The 25,196-nt window shown below is 45.6% G+C and overlaps 1 protein-coding gene across 2 annotated transcripts; it reads left to right on the top strand.

The window, feature by feature from the left end:
• The first annotated feature begins 1,292 nt into the window (after positions 1-1,292).
• Positions 1,293-10,188, top strand: LOC115619218. 2 transcript variants are annotated; one of them, XM_030511274.2, is made up of 2 exons: positions 1,293-2,006; positions 7,162-10,188. In XM_030511274.2, the coding sequence occupies exon 2, from the start codon at positions 7,449-7,451 to the stop codon at positions 9,546-9,548; it is 2,100 nt and encodes a 699-aa protein (XP_030367134.1). In that variant the 5' UTR covers positions 1,293-2,006; positions 7,162-7,448; the 3' UTR covers positions 9,549-10,188. The 2 variants fall into 2 exon arrangements, with proteins under 2 accessions (XP_030367134.1, XP_030367135.1); XM_030511275.2 differs by having other exon boundaries at positions 7,159-10,188.
• The last annotated feature ends 15,008 nt before the right edge of the window (positions 10,189-25,196 follow it).

Here is a 25,196-nt window from a genome sequence, read left to right as displayed (position 1 = left end):
TATAATTCTACCCTCTGTTATAGGATGGGTTAATGCAAAGCAGCTCATTGTAACTTTTAGATGTAATGTAGAGGTAAAGGTGCTGTGTAGATGGGGAGCACAAGAATTAGATTTTACTGACACCCCTTGATCAAGATCCCTAATTTAAAACACCTTTAATTAAAAAAGAGGAGGTGATCCCAATCCCCTTCTTTTCCCTAGTCTCTTTTGCTCTTCTCAGCCAGTAGTGGCTCTTTCTGCTTCACTGGGTTGCAAAGGACCAAGTGGTCCAACAGGAGACCTGTTCAGCTGCTGAGTACGTCACAAATTAATATCGACAGCTTCATTTGAGGCAAATGCACTATACAATTATCACTCTTGTTTTTTAGGTATGAATCCAGCCTCTCTGAAGCACAGGAAATGAACCTTGATTTCTCAAAACCACTCTATAACGGCTGCACTATTCACTGCATGCAGGTGAGTAGAGCTTGAGGGATCTTTATTGGCTTAAATGCTTAATGAGACACCAAACAGAAATAGCACTTATAACGTAAGCAGCTGATTCATACAGTATATCTGAAGGGTCTTGCTTAGCCCATTCTCCTGGAAATGGAGACAGCTGTAGCAAACCAGGACTTTCCTTACAGTGAAATCTCCAACCTACGCCATATTTGCCTTCAGGAGAAAGCAAAAGTTTTGTATCATATACACAGAAAAGGATCTTGAGTTACTTATCCTAAAATAAATGAAACCTGTCTTCCCTGGTGTGTAATTAGATGGTGGGGGTAATTCTATTAGCACATATACATGGCAGTGGCTGAAAAACTTGTGTTAGTGTTTAGCACTTCACCCTCCTTCCTCTCAGTCTAAACAGCGGTCATGGCTTAAGCCCAGCTGGAAACTCAGAACCATGCAGCTGCTCGCTCACTCCCCCCCTTCTTCCCTCCCAGCTCCCGGAGGGATGGGGAGGAGAATTGAAAGAATGTAAATCCCCTGGGTTGAGATAAGAGCAGTCCAGTAACTAAGGTACAATACAAAACTATTACTGCTGACACCAATAATAATAATGATAAGGGAAATAACAAGGGGAGAGAATACAATTACTCACCAATACCCAGCCCAACCCGAGCAGTGATCTGGGCCTTCCGGGTAACTCCCCCCAGTTTATATACTGGGCATGATGTGCTGTGGTATGGAATATCCCTTTGGCTAGTATGGGTCAGGTGTGTTAGATATATAGAGTAATTAGACTTGTGAGTTGCTTTAGAGTAATTAGACTTGTGAGTTGCTTTAGAGTAATTAGACTTGTGAGTTGCTTGATTTATGTTCCGTTAAGCCTGTTGCTAACAGTCCAGAGAAGTTTGGTAACTAGGATGTGGAGATAAATATATGAGACTATCCAAGCGAAGCAGTACTCCCCAGGTTACTTCAAAGCAGAACCTTTAGGATAAGAAACGAAGATGCATACCAGTACCAGTCAGAAAGAGATAAGAAGAATGCTGGTGAAAGCATCATCGTTGGAACCTATCCAGGACTCAAAAGGTGAAAAGTACACAGCGAGGAAGACGTCTTACTTCATCTGAGGAAGACTACTTACTTCATCTTGAGACCCCTGCCCACGACCACCAGGAGGCACTGCGCAAGCGCAGAACATATGGAAATGACTTTTGTACTCATTATAATACGAAGCGGGGATAGGTCATGAATATGTATCAGCATAGTGGGAAAGGTGATGCATATGTAATACTTTACAGGATAAATTGTGAGCACGTTGTAACGGTCTTCGGAACCAGATTTGGGTGGGTACCCCTGGTTCCCGGGGCCTCGGAATAAAGCACCACATATAACCTCCTTAGAGTGGTTATGTGTTCTTCTCTCGGCTAACAGTTTTGGCGACCCAGATGGGACCTCGCGGGCATTGCTGAGGCGGCTCGCGCATCGATCCAGCTCCAGCCGGCACCGAGTGATTCTCGGGGAGCCATCGACCGCGACCGACCTCCGGTGCTCTCGACGGACCAACGGCATTGGTAAGAGACGGTGCTTTATTATTTGGTATTGGTACCATTTCCTGGTCTGGTAAAAGCCTGCCTGTTAGACACGGCGAAAGCTGTGCGTGGTTGGGCTACGGAGCTCCAAGGGAAGCCTAGGCGCCGTCCGTCAGACAGTGGCGAAAGCCCTGCAGGTTCGGCAACAGTGGTCTGGTCTGGTAAATTATTCGGTATAGAGCCCTGCAGGTTCGGCAACAGTGGTCTGGTCTGGTAAATTATTCGGTATATTTTTATATTTTGTAATTTAGTTTGTCTGTATTTGTCTGTATTTAAATAAGCTCAGAATGTCACAGATACCAAAGTCGTCGCCGTTAGGGTGTATTTTGAGTCACTGGAAGGAGGGACGGTTTGGACAAGAGATGCAAAAAGGGAAATTAATTGATTACTGTAATGTGTGGTGGACGCAATATAAATTAGAGGATCAAGTCCACTGGCCGGAGAATGGAACTTTAGACTATGATACGATTATGCAATTAATGTCATTTTGCAAACGGGAAGGAAAGTGGGACGAGGTCCCATATGTGGAACTGTTCTTTGTGTTAAGGGACAATGATGAATGGAGAAAGGCGTGTGGAATAATGGTTGTTAGTACAAAATCGAGTGAGCAATGTAAAGGCTGTGTGGGTGAGAAGAAATGTATGGGATGCATGGCTGTGAATAATGTTTTGCAACATCAGAAAGATGATGATGATTCTGATTTGTTGATAGCCCCACCAGCCCCGTCAGTCCCACCTGCTTTAAGAAGCAGGAAAGTAAGGGATGACAGTGATGACGAGAATCTAGAAGTAGATAAAGGATGTGAATGTAGAAAAGAACAGGAATATCCCGTCACCCCAGTTTCACATCGGACCCGACAGCGAGATATGCAGGGTAAAGAGGCAAGGATTCAAACGTCCAGTGCATTATTGGCGCCGCTCCGTCAGGGAGTAGGAGCAGAGGGACCTGTGTATGTTAAAGTTCCTTTTTCCCCGGGAGATTTGGTGCTTTGGAAACAATCTGCTGGGGCTTATCGAGAAAATCCAAGTAAGGTGGCTAGGGTGGTAAAAATGATCTTGAAAACCCAGAATCCTGACTGGGATGATATACAAGTATTGCTGGATACCCTGATGGACTCTACAGAAAAAGAGATGGTGCTAAGGACAGCGCGAGAACGAGTTAGGGAGGATATCAGGCAGGGTGTCGTCACCGGGACGGTCGATCAGAATTTCCCTATGGAGGATCCTATGTGGGATTATAATACCGTGGTAGGGATGAGTCGTCTGAAGAGATACCAAGATTGGATAGTGGTTGGGGTACAGAATGCTATGCCAAGAACAATAAATTGGTCAAAGTTATATAATGTCAGACAGGAAAGGACAGAATCTCCGTCCGTGTTTTTGGAGCGACTTAAAGAAGTGGCCAGGAAATATACGGATCTTGATGTAGAAACGGAACAGGCTAAAGCTCAGCTGGCTCTGATTTTCTTAGGGCAATCTCAGGATGATATCAGGAAGAAGTTGCAGAAACTAGAGGGTGCTGAATTGCGTGATTTGGATAAGCTGCTGGAAACAGCTTGGAAAGTGTATAATAACCGAGAAAGAGACGGTGCTCAGAGGCAGCAGCGACATCTATTGGCTATAATGCAAAGCAGAGGACAAGGTACCCCTGGTAATAGGGGTAGAGGTAGAGGAATGATGCGTGGGCGAGGAAGAGGATTTGGAACACTTAATAATCCAGGGTCAGGATCAGGCAGATTAGGCATTAATCAATGTGCCTATTGTAAACAGGAGGGGCATTGGAAAAATGAATGCCCTCAGAGACTGAGACAGAACCCGCAATCTGGATACTCCTTCGGGGAATCCGAGGTGGCAAAAGCCATGGTTCTGGGAGAATATGGGAGTCAGAGCTGACTAGAATCGGAAAAGGGTGAACCACTAGTGAAAATAAGGCTGGGGGGAGAGGAGGTACAATTTTTAGTCGATACTGGTGCAACTTATTCTGTGTTAAATGACCTGTATGGGAAAATAGGGGATAAGACTACCACAATAATAGGGGCCACAGGGAGAGAGGAGGTGCGGTCATTCATGCGACCCCTGGAATTACGGTTTGGGGGAAAGGAATTGATACATGAGTTTCTATACATGCCGGACTGTCCTGTTTCCCTGTTGGGACGAGATTTATTATCAAAATTAAACGCTAAAATTATTTTTGAAAATGGGGAATTGATTATGCAGGTACCGGAATCACAATCCGGACAGATACTAGTGTTAAAGAACAGTCCAAATGCCCGAATACCTAGGGAAGTAGAGGAAGCAGTGATTCCCACAGTTTGGGAAACAGAAATTCCGGGAAAATCAAAGATGGCTCAGCCGGTAGTAGTGGAATTGAAAGAAGGGGTGAGACCAGTACGGATAAAACAATATCCCATAAAATTGGAGGCACGATATGGGATAGTTAAAACGATTGAGAAATTTTTAAAATTTGGAATTTTAGAAGAATGTGAATCAGAATATAACACACCAATTTTTCCAGTAAAGAAACCGAATGGTGAATACAGGTTGGTACAGGACTTAAGGGCAATAAATGAAATAACAAAGGATATCTATCCCGTAGTGGCTAATCCATATACATTGTTGACATCTGTAAAGGAGAAATATAAATGGTTTACAGTAATCGATTTGAAAGATGCTTTCTTCTGCATTCCCCTTGACAAAAGCAGTAGGAAACTTTTTGCCTTTGAATGGGAAAACCCACACAATGGACGTAAGACTCAGTTAACCTGGACGAGACTTCCACAAGGATTCAAGAATAGCCCGACGCTTTTTGGAAATCAGCTGGCGAAAGAATTGGAACTCTGGGTAACTCAAGGGAAAATTCAGGTACCAAGAACACAATATCTCTTATTGCAATATGTAGATGATATATTCATTGCAACTGAACAAGAATCACTGTGCGTACGAGTAACAATAGAGATCCTGAATCAATTGGGACTAAATGGGTATAAGGTTTCGAGGGAGAAAGCCCAGATTGCCTGCACTACTGTAATGTATTTGGGCTGTGAAATCTCCCAGGGACAACGGAGGTTGGGAATTGATCGTATAAAGGCAATTTGTGCTATTCCAGAGCCTCGGAATTTACATGAACTGAGAACATTCCTTGGAATGGCGGGTTGGTGCAGGTTATGGATATCGGACTATGGACTGATAGCTAAACCTTTATATGAGGCACAGAAATCTCAGACCTTCGTTTGGGAAGGGTCCCAAAAGGAAGCTTTTAAAAAGCTAAAAGAAGCGTTAATAAAAGCACCCGCCCTGGGATTACCGGATTTAACCAAGGACTTCCAGCTGTTTGTGCACGAGAGACAGAGATTGGCATTGGGAGTCCTGACGCAGAGACTGGGAAGCTGGAAGCGACCAGTGGGATACTTCTCCAAACAGCTGGATCCGGTAAGTGCTGGATGGCCATCGTGCCTACGAGCAGTAGCAGCAACAGTGACATTAATACAAGAAGTAAGAAAATTGACCTTAGGAAAACATATTGATGTATATGTGCCACACATGGTAATGACTGTTTTAGAACAAAAAGGGGGGTACTGGCTATCCCCAAGTCGGATGATGAAATACCAGGCGGTATTAACTGAACAAGATGATGTGACTCTAAAGACGACTAACTTGTTGAATCCAGCAGCTTTTCTAGGTACAAACACAGAGGACGGCATATTAGAACACGATTGTGTGGAGACGATTGAATATACATATGCGACGAGGGCCGATTTGAAGGATGCCCCACTTGAGCAACCTGATCAGGAACTTTTTACTGATGGAAGCAGTTTTGTGGAAGGTGGGGTCCGTTATGCTGGGTATGCAGTAACCACACAAAACGCCCTAATAGAAGCAAAAGCTTTGCCCCCAGGGACTTCAGCACAACGGGCAGAGATAATAGCTCTCACCAGAGCTTTAGAACTGAGCAAAGGAAAGCGGGTAAATATATGGACCGATTCGAAATATGCATTCGGTGTGGTCCATATACATGGAGCTCTATGGAAGGAACGAGGGCTCCTGTCCTCACAAGGGACAAATATAAAATACCAAGGGAAAATTCTGAATTTAATAACTGCTGTGCAATTACCAGAACAGGTGGCTATCATGCACTGTAAAGCGCATCAAGGAGGAAATTCTAAGATAGCCGAAGGAAATACATTTGCGGATCGGATGGCTAGACGAATTGCACGACAGGTACAGACAGTTATGGCCCTGATACCAACGAAGGTAAGCCCATTACAGAATTATATGAACCAAAAACCAAGATATTCAGAAGAAGATGTTAAATTGGCTGAGTTAGTAAAGGCTCGATTGAACCCGGAAGGATGGTACGTAACCACTACTGGACAAGTGGTGGTACCACCTGCCATCATGCGGACAATTTTACAAACCGAACATCAAAAATGTCATTGGGGGGCAGAGGCATTGGTAACATATTTAAAACGAGGAATGATCTCTATACAGATGTTAACAATGGCAAAATCCATAGGATCTAAATGTGAAATTTGTTTGAAAAATAATCCAGTAGTCAAGAGGAAAGTAGAAATGGGACATATCAGGGTAGGTATGGAGCCGGGTGACTATTGGCAAATTGATTTTGTGGAATTACCCAAGACACAGGGATACCGATACTTGTTAGTAGGGGTTGACACTTTTTCTGGATGGCCAGAAGCCTCTCCCTGTCGCACCAATCAGGCTAAGGAAACAGTGAAATGGTTGTTGAAAGAGATCATCCCTAGATTCGGAGTCCCGTTGGGTATATCATCAGATAGAGGACCGCATTTTACAGCAACTATAGTTCAGGAAGTCAGTAAACTGTTAGGAATATCCTGGAATCTTCATACCCCATGGAGGCCACAGTCCAGTGGACAGGTGGAAAAGATGAATCAAACAATTAAAAGACAGATAAGCAAAATATGCCAGGAGGCTAAAATAAAATGGCCACAGGCATTACCAATAGCCCTTTTAAGGATCAGAATTAAACCTAGAAGTGGGATGATGGTAAGCCCATATGAGATCCTGTTTGGAAAGCCATATGAGGCTCCCCAGCCAAACCCACATGTACATATCAAAGGAACTCAGGATGTACATAATTACGTGTTATCTCTCAGTAGAACTTTGATCCGGTTGCGTAGTGCCCTGATCTGGAACCGACCGCTCTCGTTGGAGACTCCAGTACACGAGATCGAGCCAGGAGACCAAGTCTACGTTCGTGATTGGAGCGAGGAACCACTTAAGGAACGGTGGAATGGACCGTACCTGGTGCTGTTAACTACCTTCACCGCTGTAAAAGTGGAAGGAATTAACTCCTGGATTCACTACACTAGAGTGAAGAAAGTCCCGAAACATTGGGAATCAGAAGCCTTAGGACCTACGAAGCTGAGACTGAAATGCAGATAAGATGTCGTGTTATATGTATAGCACTTTAATTGTGATTTGGTCAGTCTTACCTATAATAATTGTTGGTTCCTTAGAAGTTTCATTGAAAAGGGAGGTGGTGACGTATGTTGTTGGACAAAATGCCACTCTGTCTTGCAGGTTTACCATGCCAATGGGAGGAGAACTAATAAGGGTTATCTGGGAAAAGGAATCGGAAAGTTTTGAAGTACCTGAGATAATTTTCGACAGCAAGGACAAAGGATTAGTAGGGCATGAGCAGGAGTTGCAGGAAAATTGGCAATCTAGAAGTAAAGTAATGAACAGGTTCTGTTCACGAAATCTTACTGAAGGAGAGACTAAATTAAGGATAGCCAATCTGACTGAACAAATGCGGGGAAAATATCGTTGTCTGGTCAAGACAAACAATAGTGCAGACTACGGTGAGAAGATAATATACATTACTAAAACTAGAGTCAGACGAGCTATAAAACCGACCGAATCACCCCAGATAATTCAAGTACCCCAACGTGATCCGGAGGAAAACCTAATGATAGGATTAATCAAGGATTTCGCAAAAATGCAAAATACGAGTAGAATAACGGCATGCCTCCCAATACCAAAAGCAGCTGGAGAACCAATTGAGTGGGGAATAATAACAATACCATTCCCAGAAGGAAACGAGACAGTTAAGTGTCAGGAAAAGGAAATAATAAAAAACGTAACAAAAATAGAATATGAAAGAAGGAGGGTCACGAGCCCCCACACTCACCGTCTGTCCCCACAGCCCCACGCCAGCCCCAAGCTGCTCCAGGAAGGACCAGGGCTTAAGTCATGGTGTGAAAAGAAATTAAACTTTCAATTCACGCAGAAAGGATCAGAAAGAGGTGAATGCATATATGATGAAGAAATTGAAGTAAAAACACAGACAAAAGAAATAACCTGGAACTGTCAAACAAAGAACAATTTGGAACAAAATTGGGATACAATTTGGTCACTGAGTATTGTACAAAAATTTCGGTATGGTGGAAACACATCTTGGTGTCTCAGATGGTCAGGGAAATATAATATAGCAGGAAATATGAACCTGTTGTCATTAAACAGAGTCAGTCTAGATACTGTTAAAAATGTTCCTTGGTGGAATTGCACCAGGATAATGGATTGTGATACTGATCCAGAAAAGATTGCAATGCCCCCAATTAGAATTGCTTTAAAAGCAGGATGTGCATGCCGAGGATTTAAAGTTGGAGGAAAAACGATACAAGCCCCGGCTGATGGAATAAACTGCAGATATTTGATGATACATAGCATGGGACATCTTGTTTGGGCACTCAGTGATGGTACCTGGACCACTCACCTTCCAATAACAGGGCCAGTGCGGGAAATTACCTTAGGACTCCCCACTTTATGTCCAATCTGGAAACGTTCCCCATTCAGGGGCAAACTAGAAACTTTGCAGATTCGAACCAAAAGAAGTATTGATGATGATATAGACAATATAGATGACACTTGGCAAGAGCCTGAGACAGGAGTGAAAGTAGGATGGGCACTTGAATCCCTTTTTGCTCAAATAGCTGCATATCGCAATAGGGAAGCGATTTATAATTTAATTGGACAAACTGAGAGATTGGCCAAGGTGACTAAAAAAGGCTTTAGGGATCTAAATTTGCAATTACAGGCAACAACCAAAATGACTCTGCAAAACAGAATGGCATTAGACACATTGCTGTTAAAGGAACATGGTGTTTGTGGATATCTCAAAGATAGAATCGATCACTGCTGTGTACATATACCAAACGTAACTGCAGATATAGAATATGACATTGCTCAATTAGGGAAAATTGAAAAGGAAGCTGAAAAGGAAAAAGAAGAAATAAGTCAAAATTGGGTAGGAGCATTATTTGATGGATTGGGAATCCACCTTACTGGGTGGATTCATTCCCTCATAGAGACAGTGTTTACTCTATTGCTTGTGTTCCTCGCAATCTATTTGGTATATTTTTGTATTCGAAGAGAAATAACCCGGAATACCAGTTGGACACATAAAATCATTGGAGCAGTGACTCGAGAATATCCACGACACCCAATAACTCCTCCTCTTACCTATCAGGAAACTACTACATGAGTGAAAATACTTGCAAAAGATGAAGTATTTTCAAAGGGGGGAAATGTTAGATATATAGAGTAATTAGACTTGTGAGTTGCTTTAGAGTAATTAGACTTGTGAGTTGCTTGATTTATGTTCCGTTAAGCCTGTTGCTAAGCCAGAGAAGTTTGGTAACTAGGATGTGGAGATAAATATATGAGACTATCCAAGCGAAACAGTACTCCCCAGGTTACTTCAAAGCAGAACCTTTAAGATAAGAAACGAAGATGCATACCAGTACCAGTCAGAAAGAGATAAGAAGAATGCTGGTGAAAGCATCATCGTTGGAACCTATCCAGGACTCAAAAGGTGAAAAGTACACAGCGAGGAAGACGTCTTACTTCATCTGAGGAAGACTACTTACTTCATCTTGAGACCCCTGCCCACGACCACCAGGAGGCACTGCGCAAGCGCAGAACATATGGAAATGACTTTTGTACTCATTATAATACGAAGCGGGGATAGGTCATGAATATGTATCAGCATAGTGGGAAAGGTGATGCATATGTAATACTTTACAGGATAAATTGTGAGCACGTTGTAACGGTCTTCGGAACCAGATTTGGGTGGGTACCCCTGGTTCCCGGGGCCTCGGAATAAAGCACCACATATAACCTCCTTAGAGTGGTTATGTGTTCTTCTCTCGGCTAACAGGTGTCCTGTCTCTGCTTCCTCCCGGCTTCCCCTCCTCCCTGGCAGAGCATGAGACTGAAAAGTCCTTGATCGGAGTAAACATTACTTAGTGTCCTGGGTTCAGCTATAGCAGTCATTTTTCTCCGCCTTAGTAGCTGGTGCAGTGCTGTGTTTTTTAACTTTTAGCCTGGGAACAACGTTGATAACACTGATGTTTTTAGTTGTTGCTAAGTAATGTTTATTCCAACCAAGGACTTTCTCAGTCTCATACTTTGCCAGGGAGGAGGGGAAGCCGGGCGGAAGCAGAGACAGGACACCTGACCCAAACTAGCAAAAGGGGTATTCCATACCACAGCATGTCATGCCCAGTATATAAACCGGGGGGAGTTACCCGGAAGGGCCTGATCACTGCTCGGGTCGGGCTGGGTATCGGTCGGCGGGTGGTGAGCAATTGTATCCTCTCCCCTTGTTATTTCACTAATCGTTATTATCATTGGTGGTAGCAGTAGTGGTTTTGTATTATACCTTAGTTGCGGGACTGCTCTTATCTCAACCCGTGGGAGTTACATTCTTCCCATTCTCCTCCCCATCCCTCCGGGAGCGGGGGGAGGAAGAAGGGGGGGGGGAGTGAGCGAGCGGCTGTGTGGTTCTGAGTTACCGGCTGGGCTCAAACCACGACAGTTCTTTTTGGCGCCCAACGTGGGGCACGAAAGGTTGAGATAACGACAGATCTGACCAGAGTGTGTCTAATCATATTTGTGATAAGCATTCATTGTTACTACTCGTCACAATGGTGATTATTTGGCTCTCAGACTTGTTGCGCTTGATCTCAGAGTTTCAGCATGTTGTACCTTACTTACAGCCACTATTTGCTGTTTTAGTGTTTATCGGCTGGGGGGCCTGGGCTAAGGTTCTTGTTTCACTGTACTTCATGGTAATGGCTTGTAATACAATAGACTCATTGATCATGAAACTGGTCTGGTTTGTGCTTCCAGCGTGGCCATCACCTCTATACATTGGGAGGTATATAATGAAATATTTTAGCAATTGCATATCTTTTTTTTTCTCCTCGGGGGGTCAACTTACGAAGGAGGCATTCTCTTTCACCCCCCGTTCCCCCACCAGCCTATTTGCAACAGCAGTTGAGAGTTCTGAAGGTTTTAGATGGCCTTTGAGTACTCTTGAAACCTGCCTGCTGATTGTGCTGGGGATCAGCATGTTGGCAAACATACGGAGTGTGTTTTACCCACGGCCATCCCGTCGTAGGAACATCCTATTTTGTTTAATCTCAAAAATTCAGCAGTATCAGGTTTGAATCTGGTCTAGGGTTAGACGACGATATAGGAGGACCACCAAGAGATTTTCCCTGAGGCTGGACAGTTATGAGTGGCAGGGTGTGTGGGATAGTATGGGCAAGTACCTAGGCCAGTGGGCCCCTCCAGTGCGTTGGAACTTCACCACTGAACAAGTGCAACATCCGGAAAAACTAGTAAAACACTTAAACGAGGTGTGCTGTCGTCCTGGTTATACCAGAGAGGGACAAATCTTGGCAACGTGCTGGGGCTTGGCCTATGCCTACAGAGCCCTGCTCAACACTATCCAGCACCTTCAAAGGGAAAAAAATGTCTCTGGATCTGATGGCAAAGCAACAGACAAGGCAGCTATGCCAACTACAAGCACAGCAGCTACTCAGACCCTGACCACAACAGACAACACAGCTACTCCAAGTACAGCAGCTACATCAACCCCAGTGACAAGCACAACAGCTACTCAAACCCTGACCACAACAGACAACGCAACTACTCCAACTTCAAATACAGCAGTTACACCAACCCCAGTGACAAGCACAACAGCTACTCAAACCCTGACAACAACAGACAACGCAACGACTCCAACTTCAAATACAGCAGTTACACCAACCCCAGTGACAAGCACAACAACTACTCAAACCCCGACAGCAACAGACAATGTGGCTACTCCAAGCACCGCAGCTACACCAACCCCAGTGACAAGCACAGTAGCTATTCAAACCCCGACAGCAACAGACAATGCAGCTGTTGGTGTTACTCAACTCCCAAGCACAACAGCTGCACCAACCCCAGCAATAGACATTGCAACCACTCCAATCCTAGTGGCAGACACTGCAGGCACTCCAACCACAGTGACAAACACTGCAGCTAAACCAAATGGCCAGTTTGTGACAATGTCTGTTGCCCCTGTAAGCAAAAGCAGACGAGAGGCACAAAGAGCAACCCGCGAAGAGAAGAAAGATGAAGACCCAATGCCATTACTACATGCAACAGCATCTGAACAAGAGTTACTACTACGTGGGTCAGAGGAAGAGGAAGAAGAGGTCACTTCTCGACCCTGGACCTCAACCGAACTGCGGAATATGCGAAAAGATTTCACCCGTCTTCCAGGGGAGCACATCATCACCTGGTTGCTCCGATGCTGGGACAATGGGGCCGACGGTCACGAACTAGAAGGTAGGGAAGCCAAGCAGCTGGGATCACTTGCTAGGGAAGGAGGAATTGACAAAGCGATTGCAAGAGAGAAGCGAGCCCTCAGTCTTTGGAGGCGGCTCCTGGCAGCTGTGAAGGAAAGGTTTCCCTACAAAGACGATATTACGAATCGCTCAGCCAACTGGACCACGATAGAGAAAGGCATCCAGTCCCTGAGGGAATCAGCCATTATAGAGATGATCTATCGTAGGCCGGATTCCAGGAACACATCCGTAGATCCAGATGAAGTCGAATGTACACGACCCATGTGGCGGAAACTTACACGGAGTGCGCCATCATCATATGCCCAAACATTGGCATCAATGACCTGGAATGACAGAATATCACCAACAGTGGATTTCCTGACTTGTCAACTCCGAGTGTTCGAAGACAATCTCACCCCTTCCATCATTTCAGCTGTGGAAAAACTGTCCCAGGAGTTCAAACAATTGAGAGACGATTTACCCAATCCATCCAGCTCCCCATGCGTACCAACCGATGTCTCAGCTATTAACAGAAGGCGCCCTACTGCTCGAGAAAGAAAATATAGGAGGTACACGCCACGGGCCACCCTATGGTTTTACCTGCGGGATCATGGAGAAGACATGAGAAAGTGGGATGGAAAACCTACTTCAGCTCTGGAGCAACGGGTGCGTGAACTGAAGAGGAGAACAATGGTCAAGGATGATCCTCCCAGGAAAGCTGCTGCTCCGGTCTCTGGCGAGCAGTTTCCCAGATGGAGTGAAAGAGCTGATTTTACTCCAGCCCCTGTGATAAGGAATACTAATCCCTTTCTACAAGACAGAAGTGGAGAATTTTGTGATCACTATTAGAGGGGCCCTGCCTCCAGCCAGGTGGAGGAGAGGGATAATCGGGTTTACTGGACTGTGTGGATCAGATGGCCTGGCACATCAGTCCCACAGAAGTATAAGGCTCTAGTAGATACCGGTGCACAGTGTACTCTGATGCCATCAAGGTATCAAGGGGTGAAACCCATTTCTATTTCTGGAGTGACAGGAGGATCCCAAGCGTTAACTATGCTGGAAGCTGAAATCAGCCTGACTGGGAGGAAGTGGCAAAAGCACCCCATTGTAACTGGTCCAGGGGCTCCATGCATCCTTGGCATAGACTATCTCAGGAGAGGGTATTTCAAAGACCCAAAGGGGTATAGATGGGCTTTTGGTGTTGCTGCCTTGGAGACAGAGGAAATTAAGCAGCTGTCCACCTTGCCCGGTCTCTCAGAGGATCCTTCTGTTGTGGGGTTGCTGAAGGTCGAAGAACAACAAGTGCCAATTGCGACCACAACAGTGCACCGGCGGCAATATCGCACCAACCGAGACTCCTTGATTCCCATCCATAAGCTGATCCGCAGACTGGAGAGCCAAGGAGTGATCAGCAGGACCCGCTCACCCTTTAATAGCCCCATATGGCCAGTGCAAAAGTCTAATGGAGAGTGGAGATTAACAGTAGACTATCGTGGCCTGAACGAAGTCACACCACCATTGAGTGCTGCCGTACCGGACATGTTAGAACTTCAGTATGAACTGGAGTCAAAGGCAGCCAAGTGGTATGCCACAATTGACATTGCCAATGCATTTTTCTCAATCCCTTTATCAGCAGAATGCAGGCCACAGTTTGCTTTCACTTGGAGAGGCGTCCAGTACACTTGGAACCTACTGCCCCAGGGGTGGAAACACAGCCCTACCATCTGCCATGGATTGATCCAGACTGCACTGGAACAGGGGCAAGCTCCAGAACACCTGCAATACATTGATGACATCATCGTGTGGGGTGATACAGTGGAAGAAGTTTTTGAGAAAGGGAGGAAGATAATCCAAATCCTGCTGAAGGCCGGTTTTGCCATAAAACGGAATAAGGTCAAGGGACCTGCACAGGAGATTCAATTTTTGGGAATAAAATGGCAAGATGGACGTCACCAGATCCCCACAGACGTGATCAACAAGTTAACAGCAATGTCTCCACCAACTAACAAGAAAGAAACACAAGCTTTCTTAGGTGTTGTGGGGTTCTGGAGAATGCACATCCCAAATTACAGTCTGATTGTAAGCCCTCTCTACCACGTGACCCGGAAGAAGAATGATTTCAAATGGGGCCCTGAGCAACAACAAGCCTTTGAACAAATGAAACGAGAAATAGTTCATGCAGTAGCCCTTGGACCAGTCCAGACAGGGCCAGATGTGAAAAATGTGCTCTATACCGCAGCTGGGGAGAATGGTCCTACCTGGATCCTCTGGCAGAAAGCTCCAGGGGAGACTCGAGGTCGACCCCTTGGCTTTTGGAGTCGGGGATATAAAGGATCCGAGGCCAGCTATACTCCCACTGAAAAAGAGATACTGGCAGCCTATGAAGGGGTTCGAGCTGCCTCAGAAGTGATAGGAACTGAAGCGCAGCTCCTCCTGGCACCCCGGTTGCCTGTGCTGGGCTGGATGTTCAAAGGCAGGGTCTCCTCTACACATCATGCAACTGATGCTACATGGAGTAAGTGGGCCGCACTAATTACACAACGAGCTCGAATAGGAAATCCCAGTCGTCCAGGAATTCTAGAAGTCATCATGGACTGGCCAGAGGGCAAAGATTTTGGGATGTCACCAGAAGAGGAGGTGACGCGTGCTGAAGAGGCCCCACCATATAATGAACTGCCAGAGAGTGAAAAGCAATATGCCTTGTTTACTGATGGGTCCTGCTGTATTGTGGGAAAGCATCAGAGATGGAAGGCAGCTGTGTGGAGTCCCCTGAGACAAGTTGCAGAAACTGCTGAGGGAGAGGGTGAATCAAGTCAGTTTGCAGATGTGAAAGCCATCCAGCTGGCCTTGGACATTGCTGAACGAGAAAAATGGCCAGTGCTTTATCTCTACACTGACTCATAGATGGTGGCAAATGCCCTGTGGGGGTGGTTGCAGCAATGGAAGCAAAGCAACTGGCAACGCAGAAGTAAACCCATCTGGGCTGCTGCATTGTGGCAAGATATCGCTGCTCGGGTGCAGAACCTGGTGGTGAAGGTACGCCACGTAGATGCTCATGTACCCAAGAGTCGGGCCACTGAGGAACACCAGAATAACCAGCAAGTGGATAAAGCTGCTAAGATTAAAGTGCCTCAAATGGACTTGGATTGGCAACATAAGGGTGAATTATTTTTAGCCTGGTGGGCCCATGACACCTCAGGCCATCAAGGCAGAGATGCAACATATAGATGGGCTCGTGATCGAGGGGTGGACTTAACGATGGACACTATTGCCCAGGTTATTCACGAATGTGAATCATGGGCTGCAATTAAGCAAGCCAAATGGTTAAAGCCTCTCTGGTATGGAGGACGATGGCTGAAGTACAAGTATGGGGAGGCCTGGCAGATTGACTGCATCACACTCCCACCAACCCGCCAAGGCAAGCGCTATGTGCTTACCATGGTGGAAGCCACCACCGGCTGGCTGTAAACATACGCTGTGTCCCACGCCACTGCCCGGAACACTATCCTGGGCCTTGAGAAACAAGTCTTGTGGCGACACGGCACCCCAGAGAGAATTGAGTCAGACAATGGGACTCATTTCCGGAACAACCTCATAGACACTTGGGCCAAAGAGCATGGCATTGAGTGGGTATATCACATCCCCTACCATGCACCAGCCTCTGGGAAAATCGAACGGTACAATGGGCTGTTAAAAACTACACTGAGAGCAATGGGTGGTGGGACTTTCAAACATTGGGATACACATTTAACAAAAGCCACCTGGTTGGTCAACAGTAGGGGATCTGCCAACAGGGCTGGCCCAGCCCAATCAGAACTTTTACATACTGTAGAGGGGGATAAAGTTCCTGTGGTGCACATAAAGAATTTGTTGGGGAAGACAGTCTGGGTTATTCCTGCTTCAGGTAAAGGCAAACCCACTCGTGGGGTTGCTTTTGCTCAGGGACCTGGATATACTTGGTGGGTAATGCGGGAAGATGGGGAAGTCCGATGTGTACCTCAAGGGGATTTGATTTTGGGGGAAAACAGCCAATGAACTCAATTGTACGCTGTTGCCTGCTCTATAACACTTTTATAGCCCACCAGCTAGATATCTTCAGGTTGCCAGCAATTGACCCTGACTTCCCTCCGATCATCACCTCAACAAAGAATGAATTTTGAGGAAACCAGACGAGCTCAGCAGTGACCAGACGAGTTTGGCGGTATCATCAGCAGGCAACAACCCAACACTACATACCGTCCCTCCTGCCCTGAAAGACTATTACAAGAGATGGAGCCTGACATCATGGACTGGATGAGTTCAGCAATTTTACAGGGATTGGTCCATGGACTAGGGAATGATATCTTTCTCTGTGTGTGGGTGTGGGTGTATATATATATGTGCATATATGGGACAGGGGTGATGGTGTGCTGAGAGATGTGGGATCTGAGCATGACATGAATGGTATGGAATAAGGGGTGGATACTGTCCTGGGTTCAGCTATAGCAGTCATTTTTCTCCTTCTTAGTAGCTGGTGCAGTGCTGTGTTTTTTAACTTTCAGCCTGGGAACAACGCTGATAACACCGATGTTTTTAGTTGTTGCTAAGTAATGTTTATTCCAACCAAGGACTTTCTCAGTCTCATGCTTTGCCAGGGAGGAGGGGAAGCCGGGCGGAAGCAGAGACAGGACACCTGACCCAAACTAGCCAAAGGGGTATTCCATACCACAGCATGTCATGCCCAGTATATAAACCGGAGGGAGTTACCCGGAAGGCCCAGATCACTGCTCGGGTCGGGCTGGGTATCGGTCGGCGGGTGGTGAGCAATTGTATCCTCTCCCCTTGTTATTTCACTAATCGTTATTATCATTGGTGGTAGCAGTAGTGGTTTTGTATTATACCTTAGTTGCGGGACTGCTCTTATCTCAACCTGTGGGAGTTACATTCTTCCCATTCTCCTCCCCATCCCTCCGGGAGCGGGGGGAGGAAGAAGGGGGAGGGGAGTGAGCGAGCGGCTGTGTGGTTCTGAGTTACCGGCTGGGCTCAAACCACGACACTTAGCAACAACTAAAAACATTGGTGTTATCAGCGTTGTTCCCAGGCTGAAAGTTAAAAAACACAGCACTGCACCAGTTACTAAGAAGGAGAAAAATGACTGCTACAGCTGAACCCAGGACACCAGCATAACATATTCCCTTAGTAACTGTTCAAACAATTGAGAGACAATCTATCCAGCTCCTCACGTGTACCAACCCACATCTCAGCTATTAACAGAAGGCACCCTATTGCTTGAGAGAGAAAATATACGAGGTACATGCCACGGGCCACACTATGGTTTTATCTGCGGGATCATGGAGAAGACATGAGAAAGTGGGATGGAAAACCTACCTCAGTTCTGGAGGAACAGGTGCATGAATTAAAGAGGAAAACAACGGTCAAGGATGATCCTTCCAAGAAAGTTGCTGCTCCATTCTTTGGTGAGCAGCTTCCCAGATGGAGCGGAAGACCTGATTTTACTCCAGCTCCTGTGATAAGGAATACTAATCCCTTTCTACAAGATATAAGAAGACAATCTTGTGATCACTATTAGAGGGGCCCTGCCTCCAGCCAGGTGGAGGAGAGGGATAATCGGGTTTACTGGACTGTGTGGATCAGATGGCCTGGCACATCAGTCCCACAGAAGTATTAGGCTCTAGTAGATACCGGTGCACAGTGTACTCTGATGCCATCAAGGTATCAAGGGGTGAAACCCATTTATATTTCTGGAGTGACAGGAGGATCCCAAGCGTTAACTATGCTGGAAGCTGAAATCAGCCTGACTGGGAGGAAGGGGCAAAAGCACCCCATTGTGACTGGTCCAGGGGCTCCATGCATCCTTGGCACAGACTCAGGAGAGGGTATTTCAAAGACCCAAAGGGGTATAGATGGGCTTTTGGTATCACTGCCTTGGAGACAGAGGAAATTAAGCAGCTGTCCACCTTGCCCGGTCTCTCAGAGGATCCTTCTGTTGTGGGGTTGCTGAAGGTCGAAGAACAAGTGCCAATTGCGACCACAACAGTGCACTGGCAGCAATGTCGCACCAACCGAGACTCCCTGATTCCCATCCATAAGCTGATCCATAGACTGGAGAGCCAAGGAGTGATCAGCAGGACCCGCTCACCCTTTAATAGCCCCATATGGCCAGTGCAAAAGTCTAATGGAGAGTGGAGACTAACAGTAGACTATAGTGGCCTGAACGAAGTCACACCACCATTGAGTGCTGCCATACCGGACATGCTAGAACTCCAATATGAACTGGAGTCAAAGGCAGCCAAGTGGTATGCCACAAGTGATATTGCCAATGCATTTTTCTCAATCCCTTTGGCAGCAGAATGCAGGCCACAGTTTGCTTTCACTTGGAGGGGCGTCCAGTACACTTGGAACCAACTGCCCCAGGGGTGGAAACACAGCCCTACCATCTGCCATGGACTGACCCAGACTGCACTGGAACAGGGGCAAGCTCCAGAACACCTGCAATACATTGATGACATTATCGTGTGGGGCAATACAGTGGAAGAAGTTTTTGAGAAAGGGAGGAAAATTATCCAAATCCTGCTGAAGGCCGGTTTTGCCATAAAACAGAGTAAGGTCAAGGGACCTGCACAGGAGATTCAATTTTTGGGAATAAAATGGCAAGATGGTTGTCGCCAGTTCCCCACAAATGTGATCAACAAGATAACAGCAATGTCTCCACCAAGTAACAAGAAAGAAACACAAGCTTTCTTGGGTGTTGTGGGGTTCTGGAGAATGCACATCCCAAATTACAGTCTGACTGTAAGCCCTCTCTATCATGTGACCCGGAAGAAGAATGATTTCAAATGGGGCCCTGAGCAACAACAAGCCTTTGAACAAATTAAATGAGAAATAGTTCATGCAGTAGCCCTTAGACCAGTCCGGACCAGGCAAGATGTGAAAAATGTGCTCTATACCGCAGCTGGGGAGAATGGTCCTACCTGGATCCTCTGGCAGAAAGCTCCAGGGGAGACTCGAGGTTGACCCCTCAGCTTTTGGAGTCGGGGATACAGAGGATCCGAGGCCAGCTATACTCCCACTGAAAAAGAGAGACTGGCTGTGGAGATTGAAGGCACGGACTCTGGCGATCTGCAGACCAAAGACCTCTATTGCTTTAACAGAGCCTTATTTATACAGTAATAAATGTAGGCAGTTGCCACCAGGCAACTCCTGATAGGGTATAGCCTTTGTTCACACACCCCTGATATATGTTGATTGGTTAAGGTGTTACCTACATTCGCACAGTCTCTGTTAGCCAAGTCCCTGCTTTTCTACTAACTATGCCTCTTCACTCAGATAACTTTCTCAAAGTTGTTTTTCTTTTCTCTTCAGAGGCACAGGGCTCTATCATCAAGGTCAAATACTCCTATTCTGTTGCCATCCAAGTCAGGGCCTCCTGCTACAATTCCCCCTTTTTGTTTTTCTACCACTAGAACTTGATGAAGCATTTTTTATATCATATTTTGCAAGCACGTCAATATGCAAGGTATTATAAGCACTATACAGATAATAATTCCTAAGAACAGCAGCCCTCCTTTGACCAGTGATAGCAATAGCCCAGTTATGCCCCAACCCCTCATAAGGCTGTCGATCCCAAAAAACCCATCATCTTCTCGTAACTTCTGTGTCTGTTCCATTAAGGTTCTGATGCTGGCATGTATAGATTGTGAGTGATCAGATAAATTCATGCAGCACATCCCCTCTAAATCCTGGCATCCATGTCTGTGTGCTAACAACAAAAAATCAATGGCTGCTGGATTTTGTAGAGTAGCGTGCCTAATAGAATCAACATCTAGCAAAAGCCCACTTAAAGCTAATGATGTTGCATTAGTTTGTTTAGCAAGCCAGCATCCTAATCTGTTTAAAGTTGCGAGAGCTTGTGCAGCGGCTACTCCTGGTGTAAAAAAGGATGCTGAGATTATCTGTGCAAGATTCCAGAATGTAGCCGTGTCTTTGCAGTCAGGAGTAAAAGCATGAACAGGTCTCTTTAACCTGTAGAGACGGTGAAATCTAGCATAATTTAGTATCATAGAGATATTTGGGGTTAATATTGTTAGTCTGCCTATACTACATGGTCCCCCACGAGCGTGGGAGGGAATGCCAGGCCATGCTCTGCCACCACATATTAGGAAAAAACCGGGTGGTAAGCGTAAAGGTTGATCAGTGGATCGTGACATGTTATTGGACGTATAGTTACACCAGGCACTGGCATTACGGAATATAGGTAAAGTAGCATTCAACCATTGTACAGTTCTGCCACTATTGCCTCCAGAGTAGTTAAAGTAGAGACAATAGTCCATTTTTACTGAGCCTAGCAGGTCTATTTCTTGCGGTTCCAAGTCAGCGTGGGACAGGTATGGCGCCCACTCATCTCAATTGTCCACTACTCCATTCTTTTGTGCCACTACCTGTTGGGCAGGAGGAACAGGCCAATTACCTGCAGGCTGCCCTACAAGGCAAGTGGTAAATAGATTGGATGGAGACGACATCGATAAACATAGTGTACCTTGTCCTGTGTAATTTGCCAAGGTGACCCATATATTTGTTTTTGGCTGGGATGGGACCCAAATCGAGCTACTTAATGTAAGGAGGGTGAAAAAGACGACAAGACAAAATAGGCCTTGCTTGTCAAAACTCATAATTTCCCAAGGATTGTTGACGTGGGAGTCACGGACAACGCTTAGACGACCAATGTGATCAAGTGATTGCCAAAGTTTATTGCCGATACATCTGACTATATAGTTCCATTGTTCTGTTAGCTAAGCATCATACACCCGGATACAACGATTTCATTGGTCCTCCCAAAAAGTCTAACATGCTTACTTTGCTAAATATCGTGGTTTACTTGCTAAATATTGCATATCTGTCGCCATCCTTAAAACCTTCTGCTTTTTGTAATTTCACGTCCTGTTCTTTCTTTCAGTGGAAAGTTTCAACACAACCGTTACTTCTTTACACATAGTTTTAGTTCCTTATACATAGCGTTAGTTCCTTATATATAGCTCTAGCTGCTCTTGCTAAGTCTTTGCGGTTTCTGCTCACGCTTCCTTATGCATAGCCTTAGCTGCTCTTGCTAAGTAACCCTATAGTTGCCAAAAGGCCTAAGCTCTGCTTCAGGCGATAGTTCTGCCCATTGATCTGTGGCCTCTGCTCACCTCCGTTACTGGTCTATCCACAAATCCCCCTTTTTGTTTTTGAGCAGAGGCACTTACGCCTCGTCCTCATATACATGTCCATTTTCCATCATGAATGTATTGATGATGCCATCCGATGTAGGCGACTGTTGTACTAACCAGATTTTAGATATTATTTTTGCCATCAACTTCTTCCCACAAGCAAAGATTCCCCAAATAATACAAAAAAGAACTACAAGGGTTAATAATAATTGCAGTAAGCTATATATCAGCGGTTTTAACCACCCACTAATTCCCAAGTTCTTCAGCCAGTCGTCCAGTCCAGTTTCAATCCGAATCTTGTCAACATTCTCTCGTAGCTCTTGGATCTTTGCACGTATCGATTTCGAACGATCAGATAAATTAAAACAACACATTCCATCAAAATCATTACAACCATGTCCATTTGCTAACAAAAGAAAATCTATAGCCGTGCGATTTTGTAAAATAGCTTTACGATTACTATCAACATCTTTCATTAGGTCGGTTAAGATTTCTGAGGTGAGGTTAGCTTGTTTCGCAGCCCAACATGTCAATTTTTGCAGATTTGCGTTAGCAATTACAGATGCACAGCCAGGACAAAATATGCTAGCAAGCAGATTTTCAGCCTTTCCTATAAGAGATACTGAATCATCACATGTTGATGACAAGGTGTGTAATTCTCGTTTAGTTCGAGTTCTATTTTGCTTTTTGAAAAGTTCCACAGAGGGTGCTAATAGACTAAGTCTTCCTAAATAGCACGGTCCCCCAAGTGGAGCTTTTGGGATGCCCTGCCAGGCACGATCACCACAAATCAAAAAGACTCCCTTAGGCAAAGCTAATGACATGTTTGTAAATAGTTCATATCGTCCAGACTCTTCGAGCCCCACAGCTCCCCCGCACCATACTCGGGTCTTGGAGGCGTCTTGTATCCCATATATACCCGACCCAGATACATCGGTCCATGCCTCAAGTGTCTGGCATTGCACCCCGCTTTTAGAGCTTACACACCTCATTCTAACCGGGGTATCAATTATATTAGCGCTAAAGCCAAAGCATAAGCCATCTTTAGTTCCATTTATGGATCCTGCTAGCTGCAATTCCTGTGGATCCCATGGTAACGTTTTATTTAAATGCTGAATTAATAACACAGACATCCAGGCTTGTGTCCGGTTGGCAATATTGCCTTTGACACAGCCTCCACACCACACCTGCTTGTTAGCCTCGGGCTGCTGGCAGGTCGTGTGATTTCCGTGACACCAGTCATCAGAAGTACTAAACTTTTCTCCCTCCTTTCATAATATGGTTGGATTAGCTAATGAGTTATTGTTTAGATATCCCAAAAATCTTTTCGGCTCTAGAGAAGGGATACCAATCAAGCAGGTACGAAAAGGATCAGTCACGGATGTCATTGACAAACAAAAGGCACTGGTATTGGTTCTATTCGCCCATGTTACCCACTGTAGGTAGTTACGGTCTGGCGACCAGAAGATATCGCGCTGTACGGAAAGAGAGAGCCCCTCCCCGGATACTTTTACAAGCCCCATAGCATGGAGAGGGGAATTGTGGGGCAAGGCCTGGCGATACCATAAAAGGCAAAAATTGTTAACCTGCCTTCTGATTGGATCAGCATAGGTACTTCCGTGTGGCCGAAAGGTATATAATGCTTGCTGTTGTTCAATAAAACGCTATTTGATCATCCTCCATATTGGTGTCTGTGATCTCTAGCCCTAAGCCAGGGGGTTGGCTTAGTTCTGCAAGTCTTGGCTGAAGCAACGCAGCAACACCCACATATTTTGTTGCTGCTTTGTTGTATCGATGAGTGCTTCATCCATTGTCAGCGTGACTGAGATGATCATTAGTGAGATCCCGACGCGGATCGATACGGTTTCACCCAACGGCTCGGAACCCATATCGGTCCAGCGTCTGTAGAAACACAAACATATCCTCTCCCAGTCATTATGACTTCAACTGGTCCCTTCCACAGTCCCGAACTTAGTTCTTTGTACATGACCCAGGCACCTGTCGTCTTAATACAGCCTGACGACAAGGCGTTACCATGGATAACAATGGGTGGTTCTGTACGATCCCCTGTAAGCCGCAAAAAATTCATTACATAATTTGCTTTTGCTACACGGTCACCAGGAGGGACAGGGGCTCCCCCTTTTTGTTTTTGCAAGAGTGATTTGAGAACTGCATGAGTGCATTCAATGATAGCTTGGCCTGTGGGGGAATGAGGGAGCCCTGTAGAGTGGCGGATTCCCCATAAAGCACAAAAACGAGTAAATGTACAGGAAGTATATGCAGGGCCGTTGTCTGTTTTTATGGCAAAAGGCACTCCCAGGGCCGCAAAAGCAACATGTAAATGGCGAATTACATGTCTTGCAGATTCGCCGGTCTGTACAGTTGCCCAGACTGCTAGGGAAAAAGTATCGATAGAAACGTGAACATATTTTAAACGACCAAACTCCAGGACGTGGGTGACATCCATTTGCCACAATTGTAAAGCCAAAAGGCCACGAGGGTTGACTCCCAGTCCCAAACCTAGGCCTGACTTCTGGCAGGCAGGGCAGGATTGCACAATACCCTGTGCATCAGATAGAGATAAGTGAAATTGGCAAGCTAATACTTTGGCAGATTGATGAAAAAAGTCATGGGATTTGCACGCTTGCTCAAACAAATTTGGGGCAGGTCCGGTCCACGCGGGTGCTGCGACTAATTGATCTGCTTGATCATTTCCTCGGGCTAAGCCCTCGGAAAACTGATGGCTTCTGATATGAGTAATAAAGTATGGTATAGTTCGTTGATTGACAGCGTGGAGTAATTGTAATAACATAGATAACAAAAGAGAATTTTTAACGGTACGAATAAGAGATCGTTCTATGTGTTGGACTATTCCCACAACATAGAGGGAATCAGAAATGATATTGATTGGTTGAGTGGACCAGTGTAGAAGGGCCCAAACCACCGCTTTCAATTCTAAAGTTTGCAGTGAATCAGCTGTTTCTCCATCGGTTAAATGGCGTTGCCATTGACCATCAACATACCACGTAGCAACTGCACAACGAGATTTTCGCCCAGCATCTGTAAAGACAGTTAATCCCTTTACGGGTGTTTCAGATCTGACTGGAGATTGTTCAAAAGTTTGGGATGTTAACAAAGGTAACAACCGAGATCGGGGGAAAGAACTGTTGAGGTTTCCTGGATAATCTGCAAGGGCTACCTGCAGAGGTAGCGAATTCCCTAGTAAATAAGCTAAATAGTCCTGGGCTATTGGTATTGTGATAGAGGCCGGCTCCCTACCAGCAATATCAATAACCCGACTTC

Source organism: Strigops habroptila, chromosome W (assembly GCF_004027225.2).
Source record: "Strigops habroptila isolate Jane chromosome W, bStrHab1.2.pri, whole genome shotgun sequence".
Taxonomy (NCBI): domain Eukaryota; kingdom Metazoa; phylum Chordata; class Aves; order Psittaciformes; family Psittacidae; genus Strigops; species Strigops habroptila.
This window is presented reverse-complemented; position numbering and strand designations above follow the sequence as displayed.

Coding starts and splice junctions, on each gene's coding strand:
- LOC115619218 (XM_030511274.2), top strand. CDS start 7,449: ATGTCGTGTTATATGTATAGCACTTTAATTGTGATTTGGTCAGTCTTA.